Raw genomic sequence first — 26,624 nt, forward strand, 5'->3', positions numbered from 1 at the left:
CTGTGGGCTTGCGCATGCGCCATCTGACCACGCTGGCGTCCCTCCCGGGAGTCCGTGTGCTGTCCCCGAACCAGGCGGGAGCTTTAGAGTTAAGAGGGGAGCTGACCTTCCTCCCCCTACCCCACTACCAGGCTGCCACAAGACTGTGCCCCAGCCCCACTTCTTGTGGGAACCAGACCAAAGAGGAGCCTTTCTGAAGAAACAGCTGTGACACATCGGGCAGGGGGCCGGCCAGGAAAGAAGGGTCTGCCCCCTTAGGGCCCCACTTTTGTATGAGAAGACCCTTTGCATGGCCGGCTCAGAGGAGATGCCAGTGTGGTGTGGGCAGAGGGGTCCTGATCCCCTGGCGCTCAGGGAATGGGGCCAGTGACTCCCAGATGGGAGAGAGAAGCAGGCGGTCATGGTGGAGGATGGTGGTCCCTCCCCAGGTCAGCACCCCTCCCACTCTTCATCCCTGGTGGCTGGTGGAATAGATTTCATGACTACAAGTAAGAGGAAAAAGAATTTATTAACCTGAAAGTGTTTTGTAATTCTGGCTTCAGAGACCACAGTTTTGGCATCAAAATTAGAGTCCTTGACAGAAAAGAGAAGCAATTGGCTAAAGATAGTATTTTTCATGCTGCTGCTTGCGGGAAGAACTGCAGTTAGCACTAGAAACTATTCCAGGAAAAGAGATTTTCTTCTAAGTTAGTTACTGCCTTTTGTCCAGACTAACTCAGTACCTCAGTGCTTTCCAATCTTAAAGGCTTTGTCTTTGTTGGGCTCCCCTGACCCCTAGAGATGTGGGGACACCCCTTGGGGACCCCGTGTGCTGTGCACACACCAGCGTTCCTCCTGACCATGTCTCGCCCCCGGCTGTACTGATGGGACTCACACTTCACTTGTTTCTTGAACTTCACTTGTTTCTTGAAAACTTGAAACACCTTGCTTTCCCAGAAAGATCTTATTTACTTCTGTCTGGCTTTCCCAGGAGTTGATCTCTAGGACCCGACTATTTCCCACTCCAGTTTCTGCCCCGATCTCCTCATGCAGGAGGAACATCCCTTTCTGTGCCAAAGACGGAGAACCTCCCTAGGTCATGATTATTACCTATCTTGTGTCCTTCTCAGGCAAATCATTCTTCTTTCCACTTCTTTTCTTCTTTCTCAACTTTACATCTAATGTGTAAGGAAATTCTGAGTTAGCATGGGAGGGGGCCCTGGAGAAGTATTTGATACACTGCTTCGTCTTCCCCTTTGGCAGGGACTTGCCAGATCACAAGGTCACTGGTACCTGTGGTGAGGAAGGCATCTTCCTGGGACAGAGTGGAGGGTTTTTACAGGTGTGGCCCAGAGGCTGGGATGGAACACCCAGCCTCCTGAACCCAGGTGCCTTGATGTGCTCCTCAGATGATACACAAAAGCTTAAGCAGGTGGTAGGAATTCTGTTGTGTTTTGTATGAGATTTTTGCATGGTTGGGAGCTTCACCTGGAATTCTATTGCTGTAGTAGGTCCTGGGACTGCTCTGAAGAACTGTATTGAGGAGAGTCCAAAATGCCAGTTTCTAGAATGTTCAGTGTAGCCAACGCTGGAAAGGAAAGTGAAAGCGTTAGTTGCTCAGTCATGTCCGACTCTTCGCAATCCCATGAACTGGAGTCCGCCGGGTCTCCTGTACTGCAGGCCAAGTCCTCACTTACCGTGTGAGCCACCAGGGAAGGAGCATCTCAGACGCTAAAATGCCTTCCTGCCCCTTTTCTCTCGGTGCAGCACGGCTTCAGCGACATCAAGGTAGAAGACACAGCCAAGGGCCATATCGTCCTGCTGCAAGAAGCCGAGACCCTCATCCAGATTGAGGAAGACTCGACCCATATCATCTGTGACGACGACGAGGTGCTCCGGGTCCGCCTGCGGGACCTGGTCCTCAAGTTCCTTCAGAAGTTCTGAGGGGAAGGCCCGTGCCGCCTCCACATCCCCGGACCGCTGCGTCCTCCACTGCAGCTGCCAGCCCCCAGCGGAGGAAGGGAAGACCCGCAGCTGGTGGGTCTCGGTGGTGGTGGGCTCTGGCTCGAAGAACAAAGAAGCGGCTTTTGAGATACCTTCTCAGGAGTTACAGCCAGAACCTCGCAGTCTGGATTCTCAGCACTGTTTGAGGAAAGAGCTCTCCCTTTAAACTTTAGGCGTGTGTCCTTCCCAGGCCTGCGTAGCCAGGCAGGTAAGGCAACAGGCTGAGGAGGAGTGAGAGTCACAGCAGCTTTGCGTCGGGTCGGTGGTGGGAGGAACGTGAAAGATGACTTGTGGCCTGTTTGTCACAGTTTCACAGGCCTCAGGCAGAGCAACTGGTCTTTGATTTTATTTTGTTGTCTACAGTGCTGTACCTGGTAAGAAAGACGATGCCAAGAAATTAGCAAAGGTTCATTTTCTTTTATAATGTGAGCTCATTTTGTTAATAAAATTTATTTTTTATAGAAGTAGCTGTGTTCTGTTGAACCTAGGATTTATGCATTCACTTAGCATCTATGAAAAGATATGAAAATATACAGAACTGAACTTGGCAAATTTTAGTTTGGTGTGTGCATTAATGTATTTCTTCAGTTGTATAAAAGGGTGCTTAACTTGATCTGAGCTGTATCTGTATGGAAAACAGCAGCACAGACCACTAACACTGACCTTGGCCTTCTGGGGGAGGGCCTGAACTAGGCTCCACTCTCCTGTCACTGCCCTTCCCACAGATTGTCCGCATGCCTGCACATTAAACTCAGACGCCTGCATCTGCAATAATGGAATTGTTGGAAACAGGTATTTACCAGATTCCATCTAGTCTAAGATAGCGTCAGTTGTCACACTCATGCCAGCTCTGTATTAAGATGTGGGGGTGGGGAGTAGCACGCAAGTCTTAGAACTGGCCTACAGCAGAAGCAAATGCTTACCGTCTTTTCAAACTGGTTGAAATTCAGTTGGAAGTCAGTCCTCCAGCCTGGGCAGCAGCAGAGCATCACAGCAGGCTTGAGTGACCCAAGAACTGTAGCATGTAAAACTCTACCTGCTCAGATTTTACAGAGAGTTGACTGTCAGTTCTCTCTCTGAAATGGCCCTGTCCCTGGGAAGCAGTTCTTCCTTAGAGAAGGGAAAACACAACTTCATTTTTGCCATCTCCAGCTGGGCCAGCCTTGGTTGGATACAGACATGTTTCCACAGGTTTGTGCTTCCCAAGGTACAGGTCACTCCAGTCAAGGGGCCTCGAGTGTGTCCACAGTAAACAGTGGGGGAAGATGGACATCGCAACAGATGGACATGCCAGGGCTATGAAAATTTAGCTCGTGCTTAGGAGAGTTGTAAATATGCGGCACGTGAAGGCATGCTTCCTAACAAAATTTGAGAGAAATCAAGGTAAGGTTTTTTAAAGTCTTCTTAACATCTTGAAAAATGCAAAAGCAGCATAAAATAGAAAGAAATCAAATGTCCTCTAACAGTGAGTGACATGCCCAGGAATGGCTTGGGTTTGTCCAAGCTGGATTTCTGTTAAGGGCTTAAGTAATCCCAGGGAATCAGTTCCAAGGTCTTACTCGAGAGATGGTCACTAGAGAGACAAACACTCTGTGAGTGTAAATTAGTTGATAGACTGTTGGGCAGGAAATAATTAGGAAATTATGAAGGTTTCGGCTATCATCACCACCTACTTCATGGCAGAAGCCAGTCAAGAAGACACAAAGAATCATTTGTTAGAGCAGAGAAAATCTAGATCCTGCCCTGCAGAGCGTTAGGAGACAGCGTGTATGAATAACTGCCTAGAATCTGGGTATCTGGATACCAAACCAGACCGGTGAGAAGACGACCCAGAAAAAACGGTGGGACCTGCTGTCGGAAGCGCAGCCCATTGATACCAACCTGGGGCAGAGGCTGATGTTTAGAAAAATGCTAATAAAATCTAATGATTAACCTCGTGATGACATAGTAATTGAAAAGCCATTAAAACCAGTGAGAAGGAACCCGGTTTTCTCACTTCTTTGCTTTCTGTAAAACAGCATCTATTGCCGTGTAGCAAATTATCCCGTTTAGTAGCTGAAAACAGAGAACATCTAAGTGCTGGACAAGGAAACTGAGGTACAGAGGGTGACTTTCCCAAAACCCATCACCAGCAAGTGGTTTCTGCCTCACTGTACCATCATGTGTGACCACCAGGGATCACAGAGCTGGCGAAGAGGAGACAGCCCTGTTCATTCCTTTTTAAGTAAAGGTAACAAACTACTCTTCTTGACCCCTGGACGGCTTGAAGCTTTGGGGCCTCACAGTTGTCCTATTAAGGCAGAAGTTGGCTTTTCCAAACTACAGGCTTACCTTGGAGATACTGTTAGTTTGCTTCCAGACCACGACAATAAATCTCAATAAAGCAAATCACATGAATTTTTTCATTTCCTAGTGCATGTAAAAGTTACATTGATATTGCAGTCTATTAAATGTGCAAGAGCATTTTTTTTTTAAGTGTACAGACCTTAATTTAAAAGTAATGCTGTTGGAAGCATGGCACCGATGGGCTTGCTCGACACAGGGTTACCACAAACCTTTGATTTGTTTAAAAAAAAAAAAAAAAATGCAGTACCTGCAGAGAACAATGAAATGAGGTTTACCTGTACAATGAAGTATCAACAGAAATGAGAGCGAAGAAACCTCCAAAGCTGTATGATCACGTATTCATGTGAGCCCAGCAGCCTGGTGAGGAAAGGGGGCCCAAGTCCAGTGTTTCCCCAACAGCCACGAGGCAAGTTGAGTGCCGTCTCACCGTCTCATGCCACACTGTGAAGGCAGAAAACCTCAGTGCTCACAAACTCACTGCTGTGCAACTGTGGGCAAATAACATTACTCTTTCAAACCTGCTAGTTTAGTCACTCAGCCATGTCCAACTCTTCGCAGCCCCATGGATTGTAGCCCGCCAGGCTCCTCTGTCCATGGGATTCTACAGGCCAGAATACTGGAGTGGGTTGCCATTTCCTTCTCCAGGGGATCTTCCCAACCCAGGGATCGAACCTGGGTCTCCTGCACCACAGGCAGATTCTTTACCACTGAGCCACCAGGGAAGCCCTAGAATGCAGTAAAAATAACCAATTACAATTCTGAAGGAAGGTACCACTGAATTATGGAGATGGATAGTGTAGAACTGAGGCAAACTCGTCTGGTCTTGCTGAAGGCTGCAGCCAACACTGTTCCTGGATCACATTTTAGACTTAATCACATCGTAAAAGCATTTCACCATCTATAGATTCAATGCAATTCCTCTCAAAATTCCAGTTGCAACTTTCAGAGAAGAAAAAAACTCTAAAATTTGTATGGAAGCACAAAAGATCCTGAATAGCCAAAAAAAAAAGAAAAAGAAAGCTGGAGGCACAGTTCCTCATTTTAAGCTTAATAAAAGCTCATAAAAACAGACACATGGGCCAGTGAAACAAAATTGAGAGCCCAGAAATAAATGCACACATACACATACAGTCAACTAATATCCGACAGGGGAGTCCATAAGACTCAGTGGGGAAGGAACAGTCTTTTCAGTAAATGGCATTGGGAAAATTAGATAACCATGCACAGAAGAATGAATTGGTCCCCCTCCCCCTTATACCACTCATAAAAATTAACTTGAAAGAAGAAAGACTTACACGTAAGACCCAAACTGTAAACGTGTTAGAAGAAAACGGGGAAAGCTCGACACTGGTCTTGGCAACAATTTTTGGCAAAGACACCAAAAACAAGCAACAGGGAGAAATCAACAACTGGGACTAGTAGCAAACTAGAAGGAACTCTGTGCATGGCAAAGGGACCCAACAAAGTGAAAAGGTGATCATATGGGAGAAGATATTTGCAAACTATCTGATAGAGGTTAATAGCTAAAATATATAAGGAGCTCATAGAAATTGATTGCAGAAAACCACCTCACTTAAAAATGGGCACAAGACTTGAATGTACATTTTTCCGAAGACATAGGGATGGCCAGCAGGCGCACAAAAAGGTGCTCAACACGATAAGCCATTAGGGAAATGGAAATCAAAACTCAATGAGGCACCATTTCACACGGGTCAGCATGGCTACTACCAAGAGATGAGAAATACCAAGTCTTGTCAAGGATGTGGAGAAAAGGGAACCTTCGTGCACTACCGGTGGGGGTGTCAATTGGTGCAGTCACTATGGAAAAGAGCATTGCTGTTCCTCAGAAAGTTAAAAGTAGAACTGCCATATGATGCAGCAACCCCAATCCTGGGCATATACCCCAAGGGAATGAAAAGTTACCCTGAAGAGATTGCTGCATCCCCGTGTTCACCGTAGCATTATTCAAAATAGCCACGACACGAAAACTGAAGTTTCCCTTGATAAAGGATTTTTTTAAATGTGGGACATACACAATGCACAATATTCAGCCATTAAAAAGAAGGAATTCCTGCCTTTGACAACAACATGGATGGACCTTAAGGGTGAAATGAAATGAGTCAGAGAAATGCCAGCACTGTATGCCTCACTCACGGAGAATCTCAAAGATGAGGAGTGGTGGTTGTCAAGGGCCAGATACAAATGTCCAGCTAGAAGACGGCTAAGTTGTAGGGATCTAAGGGACAGCATTGTGACTGTAATTAACGATGCCATAGGATATACTTGAAAGCTGCTGAGAGTAGATCTTAAAAGTTATTACCACAGAAGTGGCAATTATGTGACAGGACAGAGTTAACCTTATTGTGGTAATCATTTCTCTGTGTAATATGTGTATCAAATCATGTTGTACACCCTCAGCTTACATATGCTATATATCAATAACATCTCAATAAAACAGGGGGGACTTACATGTATTACACTTAAGCATTTTTTGAGTCATAGAACCACAGATCATTGAGAGGTGTTTTGCACACATCTTACCATTAAGCATGAAGAATATTTCTTCTTTCTCTTATATTGTTATTTGAAGCCACTGGGAGTGGGGGGAAGAGATAAGTCCTGTGCATGATCACTCTTATGCTAGCAGAATTTATCTTTTACACTTCTCTACAATAAACCATAGCAATATTTTCTAAGGCAGTTTATGTCTCCGTGGCATACAACTATGAAATCAGTCACAAATGAAAAGTAACTGTAATTCACATACTGTAATTTGGGTTTACCAAACACATTATCAACTAAAGGTTTCCTAAGATTACATAAATTTTTAACTAGATTACAATGTTCACAATACTTTCAAAATAAAGAACTTTGATGTTACGAAGCCTTTTCCAGTCATCTGTGGGCCCTTCTACCCCTCTGAGCATTTATTAACACCTGTTATATCCTGTGCATTGCTTGTCTCTGAGGACTTAGCTCACCAGAAGAACAGACCAGGTACAGGTTCCTCCCAGACTTCTCCCAAGGATACAGGGGCAGATTTCCAGGACTATGAGCAAAAGACTACTTACACAGAAAATCTTCAGTGCATGAAGCAGGGCAGCAAAGCCAGCGCTCTGGGACAACCCAGAGGGATAGGATGAGGCGGGAGGGGCATTCAGGATGGGGCGGGGGGGCGGGGGGGGACACATGTATACCTGTGGCCGATGCATGCTGAGGTATCACAAAAACATCACAATATTGTAATTATCCTCCAAACAATTAAAAAAGAAAATCCCAACAACTACTAGAATTAGTAATAAGTAATTAGAAAAAGAACTTTTTAAAAATCAGCAGTTCCACTCATAATAGTGTGAAAAGAGGTACTTAGGAATAAACTTTTGAAAAGATGTGTAAGATCTCTACATAAAAAGCCTCAAATTTTTTGATGATAGAAATTAGGGAAGATCTGAATACATGAAGAGAGAACAGCATGCTTATGGATTAGAGACTCAGTATTATTATATTTCAATTCTACCCACTGGTCTACAGATTCAATATAATCTCATCAAAATCCCATAACAGCAACAATAAACAACCCAGTTTTAAAAAGCTTTTTAAAAAATTTCTTATGTGGACCATTTTTTAAATCTTTATTGTTACAGTATTGCCTCTTTTTTCATTTGTTTGTTTTGGTTATTTTGACCATGGCATGTTGGATCTTAGCTCCCCAACGAGGGATCGAATCCCCTGCCTTGGAAGGCAAAGGCTTAACCAGGGAAGTCCCCAACCGATATCTTTCCAATGGGCAAAGGACTTGAATAGTCATTTCTCTGAATAATAAATGCAAATGGCCAATAAGTACATGAAAAGGGACTGCCCATGGTTAGTCGTTAGGCAAATGTCCATCAGACCCTGGGTGAGGTGCACTCCACATCTATCTACTAGGATGGCTATTTTAAAATTATTAATTATAAAGCAAGTAATGGCAAGGATGTGAAGACACTGAACCCTTGTGTGTGGCTGGTGGGAGTATTAAATGGAACAGCAGCTGTGGGAAAACAGTTTGGCCATTCCTCAGCAAGTTAAATATTGAGTTCCCATATGATCCAACAATTCCACTCATTGGTATCTACACAAAAGAAATTTGTACATCCATGTTCATCACAGTATTTACAATGGCCAAAACATGGAAGTAACCCAAGTATCCATCAACAGGTGAATGGATAACCAGTATTTCATGCTGCAATTGTTTGTACACAAACAAGAAACCATTGTCCAACCATAAAAAAGAATGAAATTCTGATACATGCTATAAGATAGATGAACCTTGAAACATGCTATATTTAAAAAGCCAGACCAAAAAAGCTGTAATACTCTATGACTCCATTTATATGTTTGTCCAGAATAGACAAATTCATAGAAAAATAACGGAGGCTGTGTCAGGGGCTGGAAGGAAGGGGAAATGGAGAGTTCCAGCTTAATGGGCACAGCCTTTCTACCCAGGAAGACAAAGTGCTAGAAATAGCTGGTGGTGATGGTTATACATCGTGAATGTTCTTACTGCCATTATACTGTATACTTAAAAGTGGCTAAAATGCCACATGTGAGTTGAAGTTAGAACACATCCTCTTACCATACACAAAAATAAATTCAGGATGAGGGTCTGAAGACTTAAACATAAGATGGGACACATAAAACTCCTAGAAGAGATGATAGGCAAAGAATTCTCATCACCGTCAATCCCACGCCTGGGCAAATGCCCAGACAAAACTCTAATCCAAAAGATACAGGCACCTGTATGTCCAGAGCAGCGCCGCTCACAACAGCCAAGACATGGAGACAGCCTAAACGCCTACTGGCCGACGGATGGATGACGATGCAGTGCATATATACAGGGGAATACTACTGAGCCAGAAAAATAATGCCATTGGCAGCAACACGGATGCAACCAGAGATTATCATACACGCTGCATGCAGTCAGAGTGAGAGAGAAATACCACATATCACTTATATGTGGAACCTAAATTATGACACAATGAACCTATCTATGAAATAGAAACAGAGAGAAGATATAGTTGTCAGAGGGGAGAGGTTTAGGGGAGAGATAGCGTGGGAGGTTAGCAGATGTAAGCTATTACATATGGAAGAGATAAACAAGATCCTACTGCACAGCACAGGAACTACATTTAGTATCCTGTGATAAACCATAATCAAAAAATATTTTAAAAATATATATATGTATAATTGAGTCCCTTTGCTGTACAGCAGAAATTAACATGGTAAATCAACTATACTTCAATTAAAAAATAAAAGTGGCTGAAATCATTTTAAGTTCTATGTATTTTATAAGAATTTTTTAAAAATTTAATTCCAGCAGGTTAGAAAAAAATTGACAAACTAATTCTAAAATTTATAGAAATACAATGTAACTATAAACACTCAAAGCAATTCTAAGAAAGATAAGCAAGTTACAGAATTTATGCTACTTTTGTTTCAAGACAAACAAAAAAACTACATTTATCCAGACAGCCTGGTATTAGCAACAAATCAGTAACAGAAGAGAGAGCTCAGACAGTCATTATGTTGTCAAGAAAGGCCCCAATCAATTGAATGGAGAAAGGAAATTCTTTTTTAACAAGTGGAGCTGGAACAGCTAGACAGCCCAAAAAAAAAAAAAAAATAGAACCTCGACCACTACCACACACCATACACAAGTATTAACCTGAGATGGAGCCTGGACTGTACAGCTTTTAGTGGAAAAATTAAAAGAATACCTTCATGATTTGGGTTAGGCACAGGGCTCTCAAGTCACAGAAAGCAACAAAAAAGAAAAAAAAAGTTATAAATTAGATCTCAGCAAAAAAGCTTCTGCTCATCAGAAGATACCATAAAATGGATAAGCAACCTCCAAACTGGGGGAATATCTACAAAACACATATGTGGCAATGCGCTCCAGTGCTCTGCTCTGCGGAGGCTCACAACCTGGTGTGGGGAGCACACCTATATGACAGTGCCAGGGCAGCCCCCACAACAGGAGACAGTGGTGAGGGTGGGTAAGCAGCAACTTCTGAGCAGGGTGGGTTTCTTGAAGACAGTGCTTCAGCTGAGACCTGAATGAGCTGGCATTAAAACAAGTGGAAATGCAAATCAAAACCACAAAAAGGTATCATCACACACCGGTCAGAATGGCCATCATCAAAACGGCCTGCAAACGATAAATGCTGGAGACTGCGTGGAGAAAAGGGAACTTCTTGCACTGTTGATGGAAATGCAAGCACTGATAAAACCACTATGGAGAACAGTGTGGAGATTCCCTTAAAAACTAGGAATAAAACTACCACACCACCCAGCAATCCCACTACTGGGCATATACCCTGAGGAGACCAGAACTGAAAAAGACACACGGACCCCAGCATTTCCTGCAGCACTACTGACAACTGCTGGATGCCCACCCGCAGATGAGTGGATAAGGATGTTGTGGCACATACACACACTGAAATAACACTCAGATACAAAAAGGAACGCACGTGAGTCAGTTCTAACGAGGCAGATAAACCTAGAGCCTATTATACAGAGGGAAGTCAGAAAGACAAAGATAAATACCATACATTAACGCATATATAGGGCATCTTGAAAGATGGTACTGATGACCCTACGCGCAGAGCAGCAAAGGAGACAAAGAACAGACTTCTGGACACGGTGGAGGAGAGGGTGGGGTGATTTGAGAGAACAGCACTGAAACATATATATCACCACGAGTAAACAGATAACCAAGCAGAGTCTGACGTATGCCAGGGCTCTGTGGCGACCCGGGGGGATGGGCGGGGGAGGGTGGGGCGTGGGAGGCTCAGGATCGGGGGACACACACATGCCTACGGCCAATTCATATTCACTTAAGGCAAAAACCACCACAACACTGTAATTACCCTCCAACTTAAGTAAGCTTTTTAAAAAACAAGTGGAGAAACAGCCACTGAGAACCTTCCGGTATGTTACCCCAATAGTCCACTTCTCTTGTATGCCAGAGTGGACTCGTCACATAAACGTTCATTTTCAACATGTCTTCAAGATGGGGGCACAAGTCTTACCATTTTATAGATGAGAAGTTTAAAATATAACATGTTTCCCACCACAGTTTAATGGGTGACCCAGGATTTGAATCCAGCATCTTTAAACACACTTTCTTAACCACAGTTTTGCAAATATTGTGGAATCTTCTATTTCAATGACAATAATATCAACCACTAACATTGACCACTTTGGTTTACCTTGTTAGGTCCAAGCCAGAACTAAGTAACCTGGGAACAGAACCCAAGTTAGACGTGTCACCTCTGCATCTAGTGAGACCCCCATTTCCACAGCCTGGTGCAACTTCCTCAAGCTTCCCTGGTCCTGGGACAAGTTATAACAAGGAGATGGCTGGCTGGAAGAACAGCACCCTGGCAGCCACCACTCCAGACCTAGGCAGGCATCCCCACCTGATACGACATCATCCTCCCCCTCACCTGCCACAAACCTACCTCATCAGTTGTCAACCTTCCTTTCCGAGTAATGCTGGGCTTCCCGTCCCAGGCATTCTTAGGGTTCTCATTGCTGTTCAGTCTTCCAGTCATGCCCAACTCTTCGCGACCCCATGGACTACAGCACACCAGGCTTCTCTTCCCCTCACCATCTCCCAAAGTTTGCCCAAGTCCGTGTCCAAACTCGCAACTGCCAAACCCAGAGAGGAGCACCCCAACTCAGCTTCTCCCTGGCTTCCCATCCTCCTTCCTGTCTCCATCCATCTCCAAGTCTGACTCAGTGTTCTCTCCCTGAGGATGGCTCTGATCCCGTGGCTGAGCAGAAGCCTGGGACCACAGGCAGCCAGTTAAGCACCAGCTAGATGCACGTGCTTTTCGTGACCCCTGACGGGGCCATTATAAACCAGCCCCCTGCTCTGGGCCAGGGAACACACAGGGAGCTCCCTAGTACCACGCCACACACACTTAAAAGTCACCGTGAGAGAGGTGGGAAACATGTACCCCGTGCCATCCCATGTCTGCACTCAAACCAGATCAGTGACACCTAAGTTCCTCTAGATCTAATCTAGTGACCCATCCTGGAAACGGACACTAGATATGCGCAAGGCTGCCCATGCCCCCAACAGCATCACCTGGGCTCAGGCATGCAGGCCACTCCAGGCCCGAGGAAAGCACAGCCGTGCAGGAAGAAGGGGCCACAGGCCGTGCACAGTGGGTGGGGGGTGGGGGGTTCCTGGAACCAGGAGGCACCTCCCCTCCGGCCACTCCTCCGTCCTGCAGAGAAAAATCATAAAAGACCTCCAAGCTGCTTGTATTCTCCATTTTCTATTTTTTATTTTTTTTTACAAAAACCCAACGTAAGACCATTGTGCTCATGACTGGAAAAGGGGTGGGGTGGATGGACATGGCGTGGGTATTAGTAGAGCTTGCCCCTCCAGAACACAAGCGCTGCAGAGAGGAGCGCCCACATTCACACAGGCAGGCCGCTCCGGAGGGACTCTTCCTTGGGGCACGGTGCCCGGGCCCTGCTGGAGCGGCGCACACAGGCGGAGGCCCACGGCGCAAGTCTGGTGGGTGCCTCCCCTCAGGTGGGTGTCTCTCGGGAGAGAGCAGACTGGCCCACTGGGGAGCAAGGATGCGCTGGGCTCTAGGAGCGCAGACGGCAGTGGGCGTTCACGGAACAGCTGACGACGTCTCGTGTGTCTGCAGGGCTGTGCCAGGCTCCAGGAGTCAGCCAGGTGGCGCAGACGACTCTGGACTCCCCAAGGTAAACAACAGGCGTCAAAGGCACTGGAAGCCTGGATCTGGGCGGCCCCCTAACCCATCTTGCAAAATGTGATGGCTGTTCTCTGGGAGACCGGACCAGGCCCCCGAGATCCCTGCCCCCGCCTCTCGCCGTGAGGAGTGTCCTTTACAGACGCGGCCCATGTCCACCAGAGCCTGCAGTCCCGGCTCCTCCAAGTCAGAGTCACGCTCAGGTCCAACAGAGCCCCCTCGTCTGCTCCGACGTCACCTCCCCCCACCACCCTTCAGTGCCCTGTGATGTCACCCACCACCTCAGAGCACCAGCTGCTCCGGATCTGTCCCTGACACGCAGGACCTCGTGCCCTGGCTCCACCTCGGCGGGTCCTGACACGGCTACTTTCTCACCAAGGACCCCGTGCTCAGAGGCAGTCCAGGGGTTCCTCACATTAAAAGAGACAAGATAAAAATAGCAGCCACATTTATAGCTCAAAACAACACACTCTTTGGCTTCCCAAAGGGAAGAAGGCTACTGCTAAAAAGAATCAAGTCCAGGGTCAAAGGAGGAGTAATTAGAAAGTCAGGAGGCGGGGGTCTGGACCCCTTCCCTGGGCTGCCAAGCAGCAGAGCCCATTTCCTAGGAAGCAGCCTCAGCAGGGGAGACACAGGGAGATGCCAGCAGGGACGTCAGGAAGACACAGCCCGGTTCTGCCCCCCAAACAGGGCAGGTCCCTCAGCCCTCCAGGGGGTGCTCCCTCCAGGACAGAGCTGGCTTCAGGTGACACCTGAAGAGGACCCTCTGGTGGGCAGGCAGGTCAGAGACGGATGTGCCCCCTGGAAATAGGTGCATGGGAGGTGGAGGTCCGGGGAGGAGGGAGCTGGCTTAAGGCATGTGCGTGCCCAGGACAGGCCCGAGCTTGTGTTCAGTCACTGAGGGGAACCTCCTAGACTCAGCCTCACCAGAGGAACGGGGTGTCCAGAAATAACGGCAGCGGTCACGTGCTACATCCCAGCCAACGCCAGTGACACCACTCTCTTCAGTTCCCCTACTGCTGCCACCTCCAGAAAAAAAAAGCTTCCTTCTATTTCAGCCCAGGAAAATAGAGACTGAAACCCACAGGGGCAAGTGGTAATATGGGATATGAACACCTGTTCAATTTCAGGCTGGATTTGAGCTTAACCCAACAAATCCTATCCTCCCATCATTCTGACATAGACCAAACCAACCCCGGGGAGAGCCTGACACCCACCCGGCCTGAGGGATCTAGGACTATAGGATGCGGGTCCAGATGGGGTGGGGAAGGTGAATTTCACCCAGGTATCATCCCAAGGCAGGTGCCTTGCTGTGGCTCCCGGCCAGCCGGGTGGGGATCAAAGGGTGCTGTGCTCACTTGCTCTGAGCCGGAGAGAGTCGGCCGACCTGCAACCAACCACTCAGACCCCCCTGAAGTGTAGCCGCCAGGCATCTGCTCTGTACGTGAGAGAACCTTCAGGAAAGTCTGCAGCCAAAGCACAACAGGTCTTTAAAAGGAGGGTCAAACAAAATGAACCATTTGGGGGTCTGTCTGCAGGTCTCGGTCCTTCCTGTCTTCACTCTCAGACAGCAGGGAAAGGAGAGCCAGGTCAAGTACACAGATAGCACAGCCAGCAGGGAGTCCTCGACCCACCTGTCCCAGGCAGGGAAGCTCAGCTGCCCCAAATACACAGGCCCTCCATCCCACCGAGAACTCGAGTGCAGCACAACTCGAGCCACAGAGCGCTGCTGGCAACAGGAAGCGGGGAAGGAGCCAACCCACAGGTCTGAACTCAGGCAAGACCCCCCGGGGCCACGCCAGCCCTTTCTTGTTTCTGCACACAGGGGCCCCTGGGGAGGACGGAGACCATCTTTAAGGATGAGCCAGATACAGGAAGGCCAGGATCCTTCTCCACCAAAATACAGACCACCACGGTGGGACCCTCACTTTGTGAGATGGGCAGAAACGCCAAGCTCCCCCTCGAATACATACATATGTATATGTCTGTGAGTGTGTGTGCATATATCCGTATACACCCACATATACACACACACACATATGTGTATATATACACACACATATATATAAATAAACCTTGAATGGCAAATCTGAAACTCTTTAAATAATAATAATAGTTGTTAGTGAATTAAAAAACCACAAGCCAGCTGTGCTGGGCTCGTGAGCTGTTTGAGTGACTCCCCAGAGTCCCCATGGTCCTCAGTGTAAGCTATCGTCAGTGCCCTGTTTAGGGAGCCCTGGTGGCCTGGGACCAGGCTTCCGGGCCCGGTGCCGCCCACTTCAGGAGCAAGGCAGCCCGCCCCTCCCGCCCCCCTGCGCCTCTCCCAGCAGAGGGCCTGGCCCGACCATGGTGGGCGTTCCTGAGGCCCTTCAGTGTCCAGGGCCCCCGAGCCGCCTCCCCCGCTCTGCTCGTCCTCGCCCTGCCGTGCAAGGCCCCTAGATGAACTTGAAGCACTTGGTCTTGTCGTGGGGCAGGCGGGTCTTGAAGAGCACAGAGTCCACGCGGAACTGCGTGTACAGCAGGGGCATGTAGCCGTACACCTTGACAAAGAAGTTGATACACTTGTGCCGCTCGTGGAAGTGGGAATCGTCGTGTGACAGAGCCTGAGGGCAGCCCGGGCATCGGAAAGTCCACCGTGAGGTCACCTGGGAGCCGGGAAGAAAGGGCAGAGGGTGAGAACCACGGTGCTAACATTGACAGAGGCCCCGCAGCTCAGTCTAGGAGGCCTCTGTTTCCATGGCGACGACACACAGCCCGATGCCCACGCTCACTCACAGAGTCCTCTTCCTCACAGGGACATATTCGACAGCTACACTGTTGGTAAGGACGTGCCTTCCAAATGGTCCATATTCAACAGATACTGAAAGCCTTGAAGCCTCAGTGACTCTACTTCTAGTATTTCTCCTGGGTGCACAGCCAGAGGTTGTAGGTACAAAGCTGTTCATTTCATTCATGTTTTTAACAGGAAAATACTGGAAAACTACCCATCAAAGGGGGACTAGTTAATTATAAAATACTGCACATCCATTAAAAAGAACAGGAAAATACTGGAAAACTACCCATCAAAGGGGGACTAGTTAAATAATTATAAAATACCGCACATCCATTAAAAAGAAGTTTAAGAAAGTCATATTTAAAGACAAGGGAAAGTGATCATATTATAGTTTACTGGTTATTATGATGATGAATTTCCAGCAATCAGGAATGTACGCAGAGTAACACAACAGCTTCACCGTCGGCAACACGGCAGCCCCGACAATCTAAGCCCCTCAGCAGAGAATGCCCGAAAAGGCAGGACGAAATATAGAAACCACCTCTTTAAACATACTGGCTGAGCTTGTAAGGAAAGAAATGAAATCCTCAGAAGTCAAAGGAGTGAGAAGGCTTGAATCCGGAGAAACAGCCAGGAACTCCAGTCTTCCAGAAGCTGGGGCAGCCACTGTCATCAAATCAGATCAGAAACATGCTGAAGCCACAGAAACAAGCGGAAGGCCACGTGGGTGGGAGGCGGCCCCACAGAGCAAGGTGGTGAAGCACCGCTTCCTTCTGAGTCTGAGCTCCAAGAGGAGGAGGAAAATCCCCTCTGAGAAACTATAACCTCAAGCCGGCCTCACACAGCTGAGGCTACAACTTATGTCACCCGTGTGTCCCAATATGCTAGTTTAGCGTGAACAGGTCTTAAGCAGGGGGTGAGCCCAGGCACGTGAGAGAAACAAGTGCAAGCCCTCTCAGATCCAGGCCTCAAAGCAGGGCAGTCAGTAGCATCCAAAGAGTATGACCTCACAGTCAAAAATCGCACAACAGGGATGGGTCACATGGAGGAGAATATGCAGAAAGAAACAACAGAAGAAACGCTGCCCAGCAGCAGGACTCAGAGACAGGAACGGTAAACGGGTCTCAGGTGCACGGTGAGATGTTGGAAGATTACCCAAGGTCTGATGGAAGAAACAGGGGCTATCAGAAAAAGCCCATGCGGACATGAAAAGGAGCCAGATGAGGAGGCCCCTGGTGAGGCGGTGGTCAACACCACGCCTCCAACGCAGGCAGTGCGGGTTCAATCCCTGGGGAGGGAACCAAGATCCCACATGCTGCGTGGCGCAATCAAAAAAGAAAAGGAAAAAGAACCAAACAGAACAACAGAAACGGAAAGTACATAAACTTATTGTGATCATCATCTCCTGATGGTTTGTAAGGCAAATCAGTAAGTTGCATGTCAATTACATCTCAATAAAACTGGGAAGAAAAAAAAGTATACTGAATTAAATCAGATACTCAGTGGATGGGTGAAGAGAAAATCAGTGATAAAAAGTATACTAAAATTATTCCCAGAATGGAAAATACTGGAAAAAAGCTTTAAAGAAATATGAAAGCAAGATGAAGAGACATGGAGGGCTTACCTGGTGGCTCGGTGGTAAAGAATCCGCCTGCCAATGCAGGAGACACAGGTTCAATCCCTGATGTGGCAGATCCCACAGGCCTCAGAGCAACGAAGCCCACGCGCCATAAGCACTGGACCTGCGCTCTAGAGGCGGGGAGCCACAACTGCTGAAGCCCGCAGGTCCTGAACCCGTGTTCCGCAACAAGAGAAGCCACCACAGTGAGAAGCCCAGGCACCGCAACTAGAGAAAAGCCTGAGCGACATCGAAGACCCAGCACAGCCATAAATAAATAACATTATTTAAAAAAAAAAAAAGACTGAGAGACGTGGAAAGAGATAACTGTATGATTCCATTTATTTAAAGTTGAAAACTGATCCCGGAACAGAAAAAAGCTATCATTCCCGCAGCTGAGCTCTCCTTCCTGCTCTGAGCTGAGCCACCTGCCTCCTGGGGCCCAGCGCACACTCTGCCCTTCTGGATAGATCCCTGCAGGAGGGCGCGCGCAAGGCAAGACACTCCTGAAGTACAAGATTACGTTAGAGGGGACCTGTCTTAGCAAATACAAAAACTAATTCTAAAGCTATGACAATTCATGTGAATTTGGCACGTGAACAAACTGGACCAGCAGGCCAGAGTAAAGAACACGTGAATAGACCCACGTGCACACAGACGTGTGCTGAGTGACCTTCCAGCACTGCACGCCACTGGGCATGGGTGAACTGAGTGTGCAATGAATGCTGCTTAGGAGACAAAAAAATGAAATTGGGGCCCTAGCCCACATTATACACAAAAATCACTTCAACAAGGGTTAGTGATTTAAATACAACAAGGCAAAACCTAAAACTTTTAGAAGGGTATGGGGGAGAGCCTATTTAAGACTCTGGGGCAATGAAAATAAACTACAGTCACAAGCATCAACACTGACTGAGCTCACAGACTGACTTCTTAAAAACCTAAATGCAGAGGAACACATATAGTCTGATTTCATTTACATAAAATTTAAAGACGCCAATCACTTAGAGATGAATGAGTGAGTGAAAATCGCTCAGTCGTGTCGGGCTCTTTGCGACCCCATGGACTATTCAATACAGTCTATGGAATTCTCCAGGCCAGAATCCTGCAGTGGGCAGTCTATCCCTTCTCCAGGGGATCTTCCCAACTCAGGGATCAAACCCAGGTCTCCCACATTGCGGGCAGATTCTTTACCAGCTGAGCCACAAGGGAAGCCCAAGAATACTGGAATGGGCAGCCTATCCCTTCTCCGGAGGATCTTCCCAACTCAGGGATCAAACCCAGGTCTCCCACATTACAGGCGGATTCTTTACCAGCTGAACCACAAGGAAAGCCCTAGAAATGAATATATATCGGTAAAAACGCTTTTCTTTTTAAGAGAGGAGGGGAAGGGGATTTTTAAAACTAAACTCAGGGTAGCAGTTATCAATGGAGGGAAGCAGCAGGCCGGGATTACCAAGATACATATACAAGGAGCTGGTAGTGAGAATGTTAAACTTTCTCATTTTTAGTTATCATTTTTATTGCACGGGTATTTGTTGACTCAGCTCTCCCAATGCACTCCCAGGTTCCATCCCTGGTCAGGGAACTAGATCCCACATGCCACAACCAAGATCCAACACAGCCAAATAAATAAGTATCTCCAAAAAGAATCAAATATGGCTATGTGTGTATGAAACATACATTACTATCGGTTAAAACATATGAATGAAATGTTATGCTTAAAGGGGGGAAGAAGACAACAAACAAGCAAACTCACCAGGTTTGTCAAATACTGACACTTTGTCCTATTTGTTTTAGGCTACACATATATTTTTCTCTTTTTTTTTGCAAAAGAAACAGAATATTACAAAGAGTTAATCCGTATGCCACCACTCCCTCCCTCCTTTCCTCTCCTGCAATGCCATGGGGAACATGACCTTCAGTTATACTTGACAAAACCAAACTTTCTTCAAAATAAATGTCCCAATGTACACCCACCAGCCCTGATCAACATCTGCAATTTCTACACATCCTTACAGCCATCTGGTACCATCACACTTTCATTTCTGCCCACTTGATGGTATAAACTATATCACATTGTTTTAACTTCCACTTCCCTGATTATTACAGAAGATCAGCACCCTTCCACATGTTCATTAGTCATCTAGGTTTCTACTACACTGAACTACTTTCTTACATACTTAATGAATCAACTGAGTAGTCTTCTCCTTTGGAAATCCTTTATCTGGGTATCAATTCTTTGTCATGTACCAGGACTGCAAACGTCACATCTAGATATAGAGTTTTTTGAACAAAGCTTTGAACTTTAATACATTCCAACAAATCAATCTTCTCCTTCAGATTTTGTACTTTTTGTTTCTGTCTATATCACAAAAATACTTCTATATTTTTTGTTAGAAGTTTTAAAGCTTGCTGTTAACACTTGGTTTATTACGCCATCTGGAATTTCCTTTGTGTATGGTATGACATGTACTTCTGTTCCATACAGAAAGTGTTATTCCCAAGATGCCACCTTTATCATATGTCAAGCTTCCATGCAGGCGTGGGCCTGTGTCTGCATTCTGCCCTGTAGCACTGACTTTGTCGGTTTCTGTGCCAAGATCACAGGCATCTGTCCTGATTATGTACTTTAATACCGAGCCACGCTTTCTGACAGGGTCAGCTGCCCTCTTCCTCACTAGTGCCTTAGCTATCCTGGCTCTTTGCCTTTCAACACAAATCTGAGGATCTCTTTGTCAAGTTTCACTCCAAGCCAAATTAAACCAAATAAAGTATTCTACTAGAATTTAGGGGTTTTTTTGATGGTGTGGTGGTTAATTTTATTGCCACCTAACAGGATTTTGATTAGAGTTACACCGACACTTTACACCTGGGGAGAACTGCTATCCTGACCATGTGAATGTGGATGTGGTCTCTACTTCCATTTATTTACTGGGTAACCTTGAGAAACCTGTATGCAGGTCAGGAAGCAACAGTTAGAACTGGACATGGAACAACAGACTGGTTCCAAATAGGAAAAGGAGTACGTCAAGGCTGTATACTGTCACCCTGCTTATTTAACTTATATGCAGAGTACATCATGAGAAACTCTGGGCTGGAAGAAGTACAAGCTGGAATCAAGATTGCCAGGAGAAATATCAATAACCTCAGATATGCAGATGACACCGCCCTTATGGCAGAAAGTGAAGAAGAACTAAAAAACCTCTTGATGAAAGTGAAAGAGGAGAGTGAAAAAGTTGGCTTAAAGCTCAACATTCAGAAAATGAAGATCATGGCATCCGGTCCCATCACTTCATGGGAAATAGATGGGGAAACAGTGGAAACAATGACAGACTTTATTTTTGGGGGCTCCAAAATCACTGCAGATGGTGACTGCAGCCATGAAATTAAAAGACACTTAGTCCTTGGAAGGAAAGTTATGACCAACCTAGACAGCATATTAAAAGGCAAAGACATTACTTTGCCAACAAAGGTCTGTCTAGTCAAGGCTATGGTTTTTCCAGTGGTCATGTATGGATGTGAGAGTTGGACTGTGAAGAAAGCTGAGCACCGAAGAATTGATACTTTTGAACTGTGGTGTTGGAGAAGACTCTTGAGAGTCCCTTGGACTGCAAGGAGATCCAACCAGTCCATCCTAAAGGAGATGAGTCCTGAGTATTCATTGGAAGGACTGATGCTAAAGCTGAAACTCCAGTACTTTTGCCACCTCATGCGAAGAGTTGACTCACTGGAAAAGACTGGGAGGGATTGGGGGCAGGAGGAGAAGGGGACGACAGAGGATGAGATGGCTGGATGGCATCACTGACTTGATGGACATGAGTTTGAGTGAACTCCAGAAGTTGGTGATGGACAGGGAGGCCCAGCGTGCTGCGATTCATGGGGTCGCAAAGAGTCAGACACAACTGAGCGACTGAACTGAACCAAACCTTATCTTACTACTGACTTCAACAGGGACCTTCTAGACTTTCACAATTAAGTGTAATATTTGCTATAGTATTCATGCAGTCAGTGTTGCGTGTTTTGCTTAGTTGCGTCCAACTCTTTGTGACCCCGTGGACTGTAGCCCACCAGGCTCCTCTGTCCATAGGATTCTCCAGACAAGGACAATGTAGTGGGTTGCCATTCCCTTCTCCAGGGGATTTCCCTGGCCCAGGTATCGAATTCCAGTCTAACACACTGCAGGAACCACCAGAGAAGGCCCCATGCAGTCAATAAATTCTGGAAATTCTCATATTGTATTTTCAAGACTGCCCCTCCCATCTCTCTAGTCTTCCCTTTCTGGCACTGTGTTAGATTTTACAGCCTTCACATCTCTTCATCTTTCTTATTTTCCATCTCTTTATATCTCCATAATACCTTCTCAGAAATGTATTCACATTATTCATGCATCATCTACTAGGTCATTAACTTTCTCTTCAGCTGTCTTATCATTTTATCCCATTCACAAAGACTGTCATTTTAATAACTATAATTTTCATTTCCAGTAGTTCTATTTAGGTTTTTTAAATCTGCATGTTCTATTTTCTTTCTGAATATATTTTTTTCCTGAATAATTTTAAAATTATTATTACTACGATAAACTGAGAAAACAATTAAAATTGGATGGCCCGTCCTGTTAATTCCAGCTGAAGAATACTTACCACCCACAGCCAGTATCAGCCATCAGAAGTCCAGTTGCTAGAGTTGAAACTGAGGAGTGATCATAACCACAGGCCAGGGCGCCAAGGGACACTCACACCAGAGATAAAACTCTGAAGAAGTCATGACCCCCAGAGGTCCCTCCACAGGACTCCACCATCCCCTTCCGCCACCCTCTCACCCGCCGGCAGTTCTCTAGACATCTTCCAGTTTACAGACAACAGTGTGTCACTTACTACCCTCCCCATCAGCTACAACTGCAGCAGGAGATGGATGTCAGGGCCTAGAGAAGGCAGGCTGTAATCAAACCACATCCGTGTCCAGTATTCTACTCTGTTCTCCCTGTACCTCATCTCAGACGCCAGCACTCAACCTCAGGGGGAAAAGTCTCTTAACCTGCAAGTGACTCCACTCTGGCACAAAAAGGTATTTATACTGCTTTTATACGGCATTTTCTCCTTATATATGCTCCTTTTATAAAGGTATTTTCACTGAAGCAGTGGTTTCCAAATAAATGTTTTTAATCATGTAACCCACTACTAAAAAAATGTTGTGATTGCAACCCCAATACATTTATTTTTTAAAAAAATGTATATATAGGAACTTCCCTGGTGGTCCAGTGGCTACATAATATACAGAGAGAGAGAGGGGAAAAAACTGAGGGCCAGAGGAGAAGGGGGCAACAGAGGGTGAGACGGTCAGATGGCATCACTGACTCAGGGGACATGAGTTTGAGGAAACGCAGGAAGACAGTAATGGACAGAGAGGCCTAGTGTGCTGGGTTCATGGGCCACAAAGAGCTGGACGTGACCGAGCAACCAAACAACTGTGTGTGTGTGTGTAACATAATAAAACATTAAGCAGAGTAAATTGTATAAAGTGAAGTTTGAACACTTACTAAAGCAACATCATGGATTATATTTTACACAGGAATATTTCAAGTAATTTAATCTAAGTAAAGTTCTGCTTAGTAATAGTAAGGAAAATCTTGAATAGATGTTGAGAAGTTACTCAGCATTAATATTAAGACACTTACTTATGTATTCTCTCTCTACTTCCTTATCCCATAAGCCATCTCCACCTGTCTTCTCAATGCTTTATGACTTTTTCATCCTTTATTCTGAATGAAGTCTATTTACATTCTAGATCTCTCCTCTTCAAAAAAATAATAGTACATTATTCAAAGGAACAAGATGAAATTAACCCTGTGTGGTTTATTTACTCAATATTGTCAAGATATTAACATTATTGAAAGAATATAGCTATCACCTAAAACAGTCATGCTTTCCTAATTGTAACAAGGGAGGGGACAGTGAAAATTTGAAGTATTTAAAGCAAAAAAAAAAATTACTACTTTATAATATAAAATAGTATATATACCGGATAAAATTAGGTAAATTAATGAAAATACTGAGTTCAAACTGGTTCTATAATATGAAGTAAACAACTGGACTCAGAATTTGAAGACAGGCTCAACTTACTGAGCCTCTGCCTTTAAAAAGTCATTCTAACTTTTCCAGTTTTCACTTTTGTTGTTCAGTCGGTAAGTCATGTCTGACCTTCTGCGATGCCACGCTCCCCTGTCCTTCACTATCCCCCCGAGTTTGCTCAGATTTATGTCCACTGAGTCAGTAATGCTATCTAACCATCTCATCCTCTGCAGCCCCCTTCTCTTTTTGCCTTCAATCTTTGTCAGCATCAGGGTCTTTCCACTGAATCGGATCTTCACACCAGGTAGCCAAAGAATCATGTATACCATAAACAAATTATTTCCACCTCACTCTCTACACTGGAGAGACGTTTAACCAATGAAACACTGGCCTAATAACAGAACAAACATGCTTCCATGAGGATGAAAAATGCACCCCGTCTGTGAGTGCTTAATGTGACTGATGGTATTATTAGGTACCTAATCACTCAGATACTTTAAATTTTCATGAATAATGTCTTATGATCTAATAGGGAGTTATAATTAGAAAGCAAACATCTCGCTCGAGTCCAGTCCCTGGCTACACAAGAAAGGATAAATAAGGACCAGAAAAGTGCACCCATCGTTAATTTCTTTATAAGACCTTTGCCTCCCTTCCTTAGAATTCACAAAGAAGTATGCTTTTTTTTATCATTTACTATCAGATCTACCACTGTAACTGGAAAACATGTCATTTTATATAAAAATACTATCATCATTCAGAGTTTTAAAAAAAAAAACACAATTTGGTGCATTATTTTGCTAATTATTCTTCTCTTACAAGGCTTTAGCAGAAGGCTAAAGAATCTGAGAAACTCTGGGGTAACCAGGAGTTAAGTTATGACCCTGAGCCACACTTGGCAAAAGGCTGGAACAGGTATGAATGAAAGCATAAAGCCCCAGGGGCTTCTCTACTTGTCTGTTTTGCTTTGTTGCTGGAATCAGTGTTCTCTAGTTACCACTCTTGCTTGAAACTAAAGATACAGTTTGACCATCATTATTTGTTCAGCCTAGTGGCTACTTAGTCTAGAACTTACATTCAAAATGTACAAGAAGAAGAATGAAATATACACCAAATTATTATTTACTCATGGCCCTAATGATATCCATGAAGTTAAAATTATTTTACAAAATTAAATAATACGACTTGTTGATGATAATAATATGAGGACATCAGGTGTGAATCCGTAACATAAGACACTGACAGAGCACGGTCACAAACACTAGTAATCGGAACTGACAGACGATCTAGTATTAACTGCTACAAGGCCTTGACCGTAGCCCTCACCAGGAGCGCTTCCACTTGTCTGAATCCACAATAATGACAGACAGTGATGGGACTGGTCTTCCTGTGCACCAAGTATGAAACTGCTAGTAGTCTGGTCAAATCTACTCACCAACTCAAAGACAGAGAAAGCACTCAAATTTCTACAATTTAGGGGGTACTTTTGTTTTGTATAAATACCTTATGAAGAACTTATGTGCCAGGCACTATTCTTAGAGTTTTACACACAGAAATTCTTATATTTTGGGTGCCAAGGACACACCACCTCCCATTCTGGTTTGGTAGTCTGGGGAAGCCTGTGGACCCTCCTTAAAATGCTTTTAGACATGTACAATATAAGAAATTACAAAGGAAATGGCAGAGGATGAGATGGTTAGATAGCATCACTGACTCAATGGACATGCTGCTGCTGCTGCTGCTAAGTCGCTTCAGTCGTGTCCAACTCTGTGCGACCCCATAGACGGCAGCCCACCAGGCTCCCCCATGCCTGGGATTGTCCAGGCAAGAACACTGGAGTGGGTTGCCATTTCCCTCTCCAATGCATGAAAGTGAAAGTGAAGTCGCTCAGTCGTGTCCGACTCTTAGCGACCCCATAGACGGCAGCCCACCAGGCTCCCCCGTCCCTGGGATTCTCCAGGCAAGAACACTGGAGTGGGTTGCCATTTCCTTCTCCAATGCATGAAAGTGAAAAGTGAAAGTGAAGTCGCTCAGTCGTGTCCTACTCTTTGTGACCCCATGGACTGCAGCCTACCAGGCTCCTCCGCCCATGGGATTTTCCAGGCAAGAGTACTGGAGTGGGGTACCATTGCCTTCTCATGAATCTGAGCAAACTCTGGGAGACGGTGGAGAACAGAGAAGCTTGGTGTGCTGCAGTCCATGGGGATGCAAAGAGTCAGACACGACTTAAGGACTGAACAACAACAAAGGAAACAGGTAATACCGAAACACAGAAATACATGTACTCTTTTAGAGGTAACACAATCCAGGGAAAAGTTAGTAACTGCCATAATTTCAAAGAAGTGAGGAAAGTTAACAATACTTCACAATAAACATAACGTGATAGGAAAGTATCTGTGAGTTCCGGTGAAAAATCAGTTACCACCAATCCTCTTATGAATTACAGCCTGTTTTATAACTGATAAAAAGGATAAATTCCAATTCAAGATCAGTGAAAATTAAAGATGTAACATTTCCCCATTCAAATTCCAATCACTGATTTCTATCCATTTACACCTTAGGAAGTGAAGGCCCTCATTAAACCCTGAAGTGATCCTATTTGGCTGGTGGCCTCATCATCCCGTTTCACAGACGAGGACTCTGAAGTACGCTGAGTTATGCACTGCACGATTACAAAGTAAGTGAGCTGAGTACACACGCACCCCCAGTCCCGTACACGGCGGGGCCCTACCTTGATGGGGGGTTTCCGAGTGATGTGGGAGACGAGGAAGTTCATGGCGATGTCCTCACAGTTGATGTATTCATCCACCATATCTCGGATGGCCTGGGGCATCACGTAAGAATACAGGTAGGCATAATACTGCCGGGCAGAAACAGAAGCACACACTGTGTTAGAGGCCACAGTTCTTTGCCTTTCAGTGAAAATACGTGCAGGGCCGCTAGGAAGCATGTTGTGGGGAGGTCGGGGTGCAATCTCCAGGAGGCACCACTGGCATTTAGGGAGGTGGGCCCAGGGATGCTGAACACCTGCAAGGCAGATCCTCCACACTGAAGAA

At 45.5% G+C, this 26,624-nt stretch overlaps 2 protein-coding genes and 1 non-coding gene across 6 annotated transcripts in view; 1 reads left to right on the plus strand and 2 right to left on the minus strand.

The window, feature by feature from the left end:
• INTS9 (integrator complex subunit 9) overlaps window positions 1–2,540 on the plus strand; it is a 128,470-nt gene extending 125,930 nt beyond the window's left edge. Inside the window, exon 17 of the mRNA XM_061426808.1 lies at window positions 1,747–2,540. Within this exon, the coding sequence (XP_061282792.1) occupies window positions 1,747–1,923 (177 nt within the window). The 3' untranslated portion in view covers window positions 1,924–2,540. The remainder of the gene's footprint in view (window positions 1–1,746) is intronic.
• The window catches only part of EXTL3 (exostosin like glycosyltransferase 3), a 144,071-nt gene continuing 117,936 nt past the window's right edge, over window positions 490–26,624 (minus strand). For 3 of the 4 annotated variants that reach the window (XM_061426805.1, XM_061426804.1, XM_061426806.1), the window contains exons 6-8: window positions 26,300–26,428; window positions 2,907–15,751; window positions 490–2,354 (exon numbers count right to left, since the gene is read on the minus strand). In XM_061426805.1, coding sequence (XP_061282789.1) covers window positions 15,542–15,751; window positions 26,300–26,428 — 339 coding nt within the window. In that variant the 3' untranslated portion in view covers window positions 490–2,354; window positions 2,907–15,541. The remainder of the gene's footprint in view (window positions 2,355–2,906; window positions 15,752–26,299; window positions 26,429–26,624) is intronic. The other variant, XM_061426807.1, reaches the window with a different exon arrangement.
• TRNAH-GUG (transfer RNA histidin (anticodon GUG)) lies at window positions 4,981–5,051 on the minus strand. Its single transcript has one exon. It is a non-coding gene; the product is annotated as a tRNA-His (tRNA).

The sequence above is a fragment of the Bos javanicus genome, chromosome 8 (assembly GCF_032452875.1).
Source record: "Bos javanicus breed banteng chromosome 8, ARS-OSU_banteng_1.0, whole genome shotgun sequence".
Classification (NCBI taxonomy): domain Eukaryota; kingdom Metazoa; phylum Chordata; class Mammalia; order Artiodactyla; family Bovidae; genus Bos; species Bos javanicus.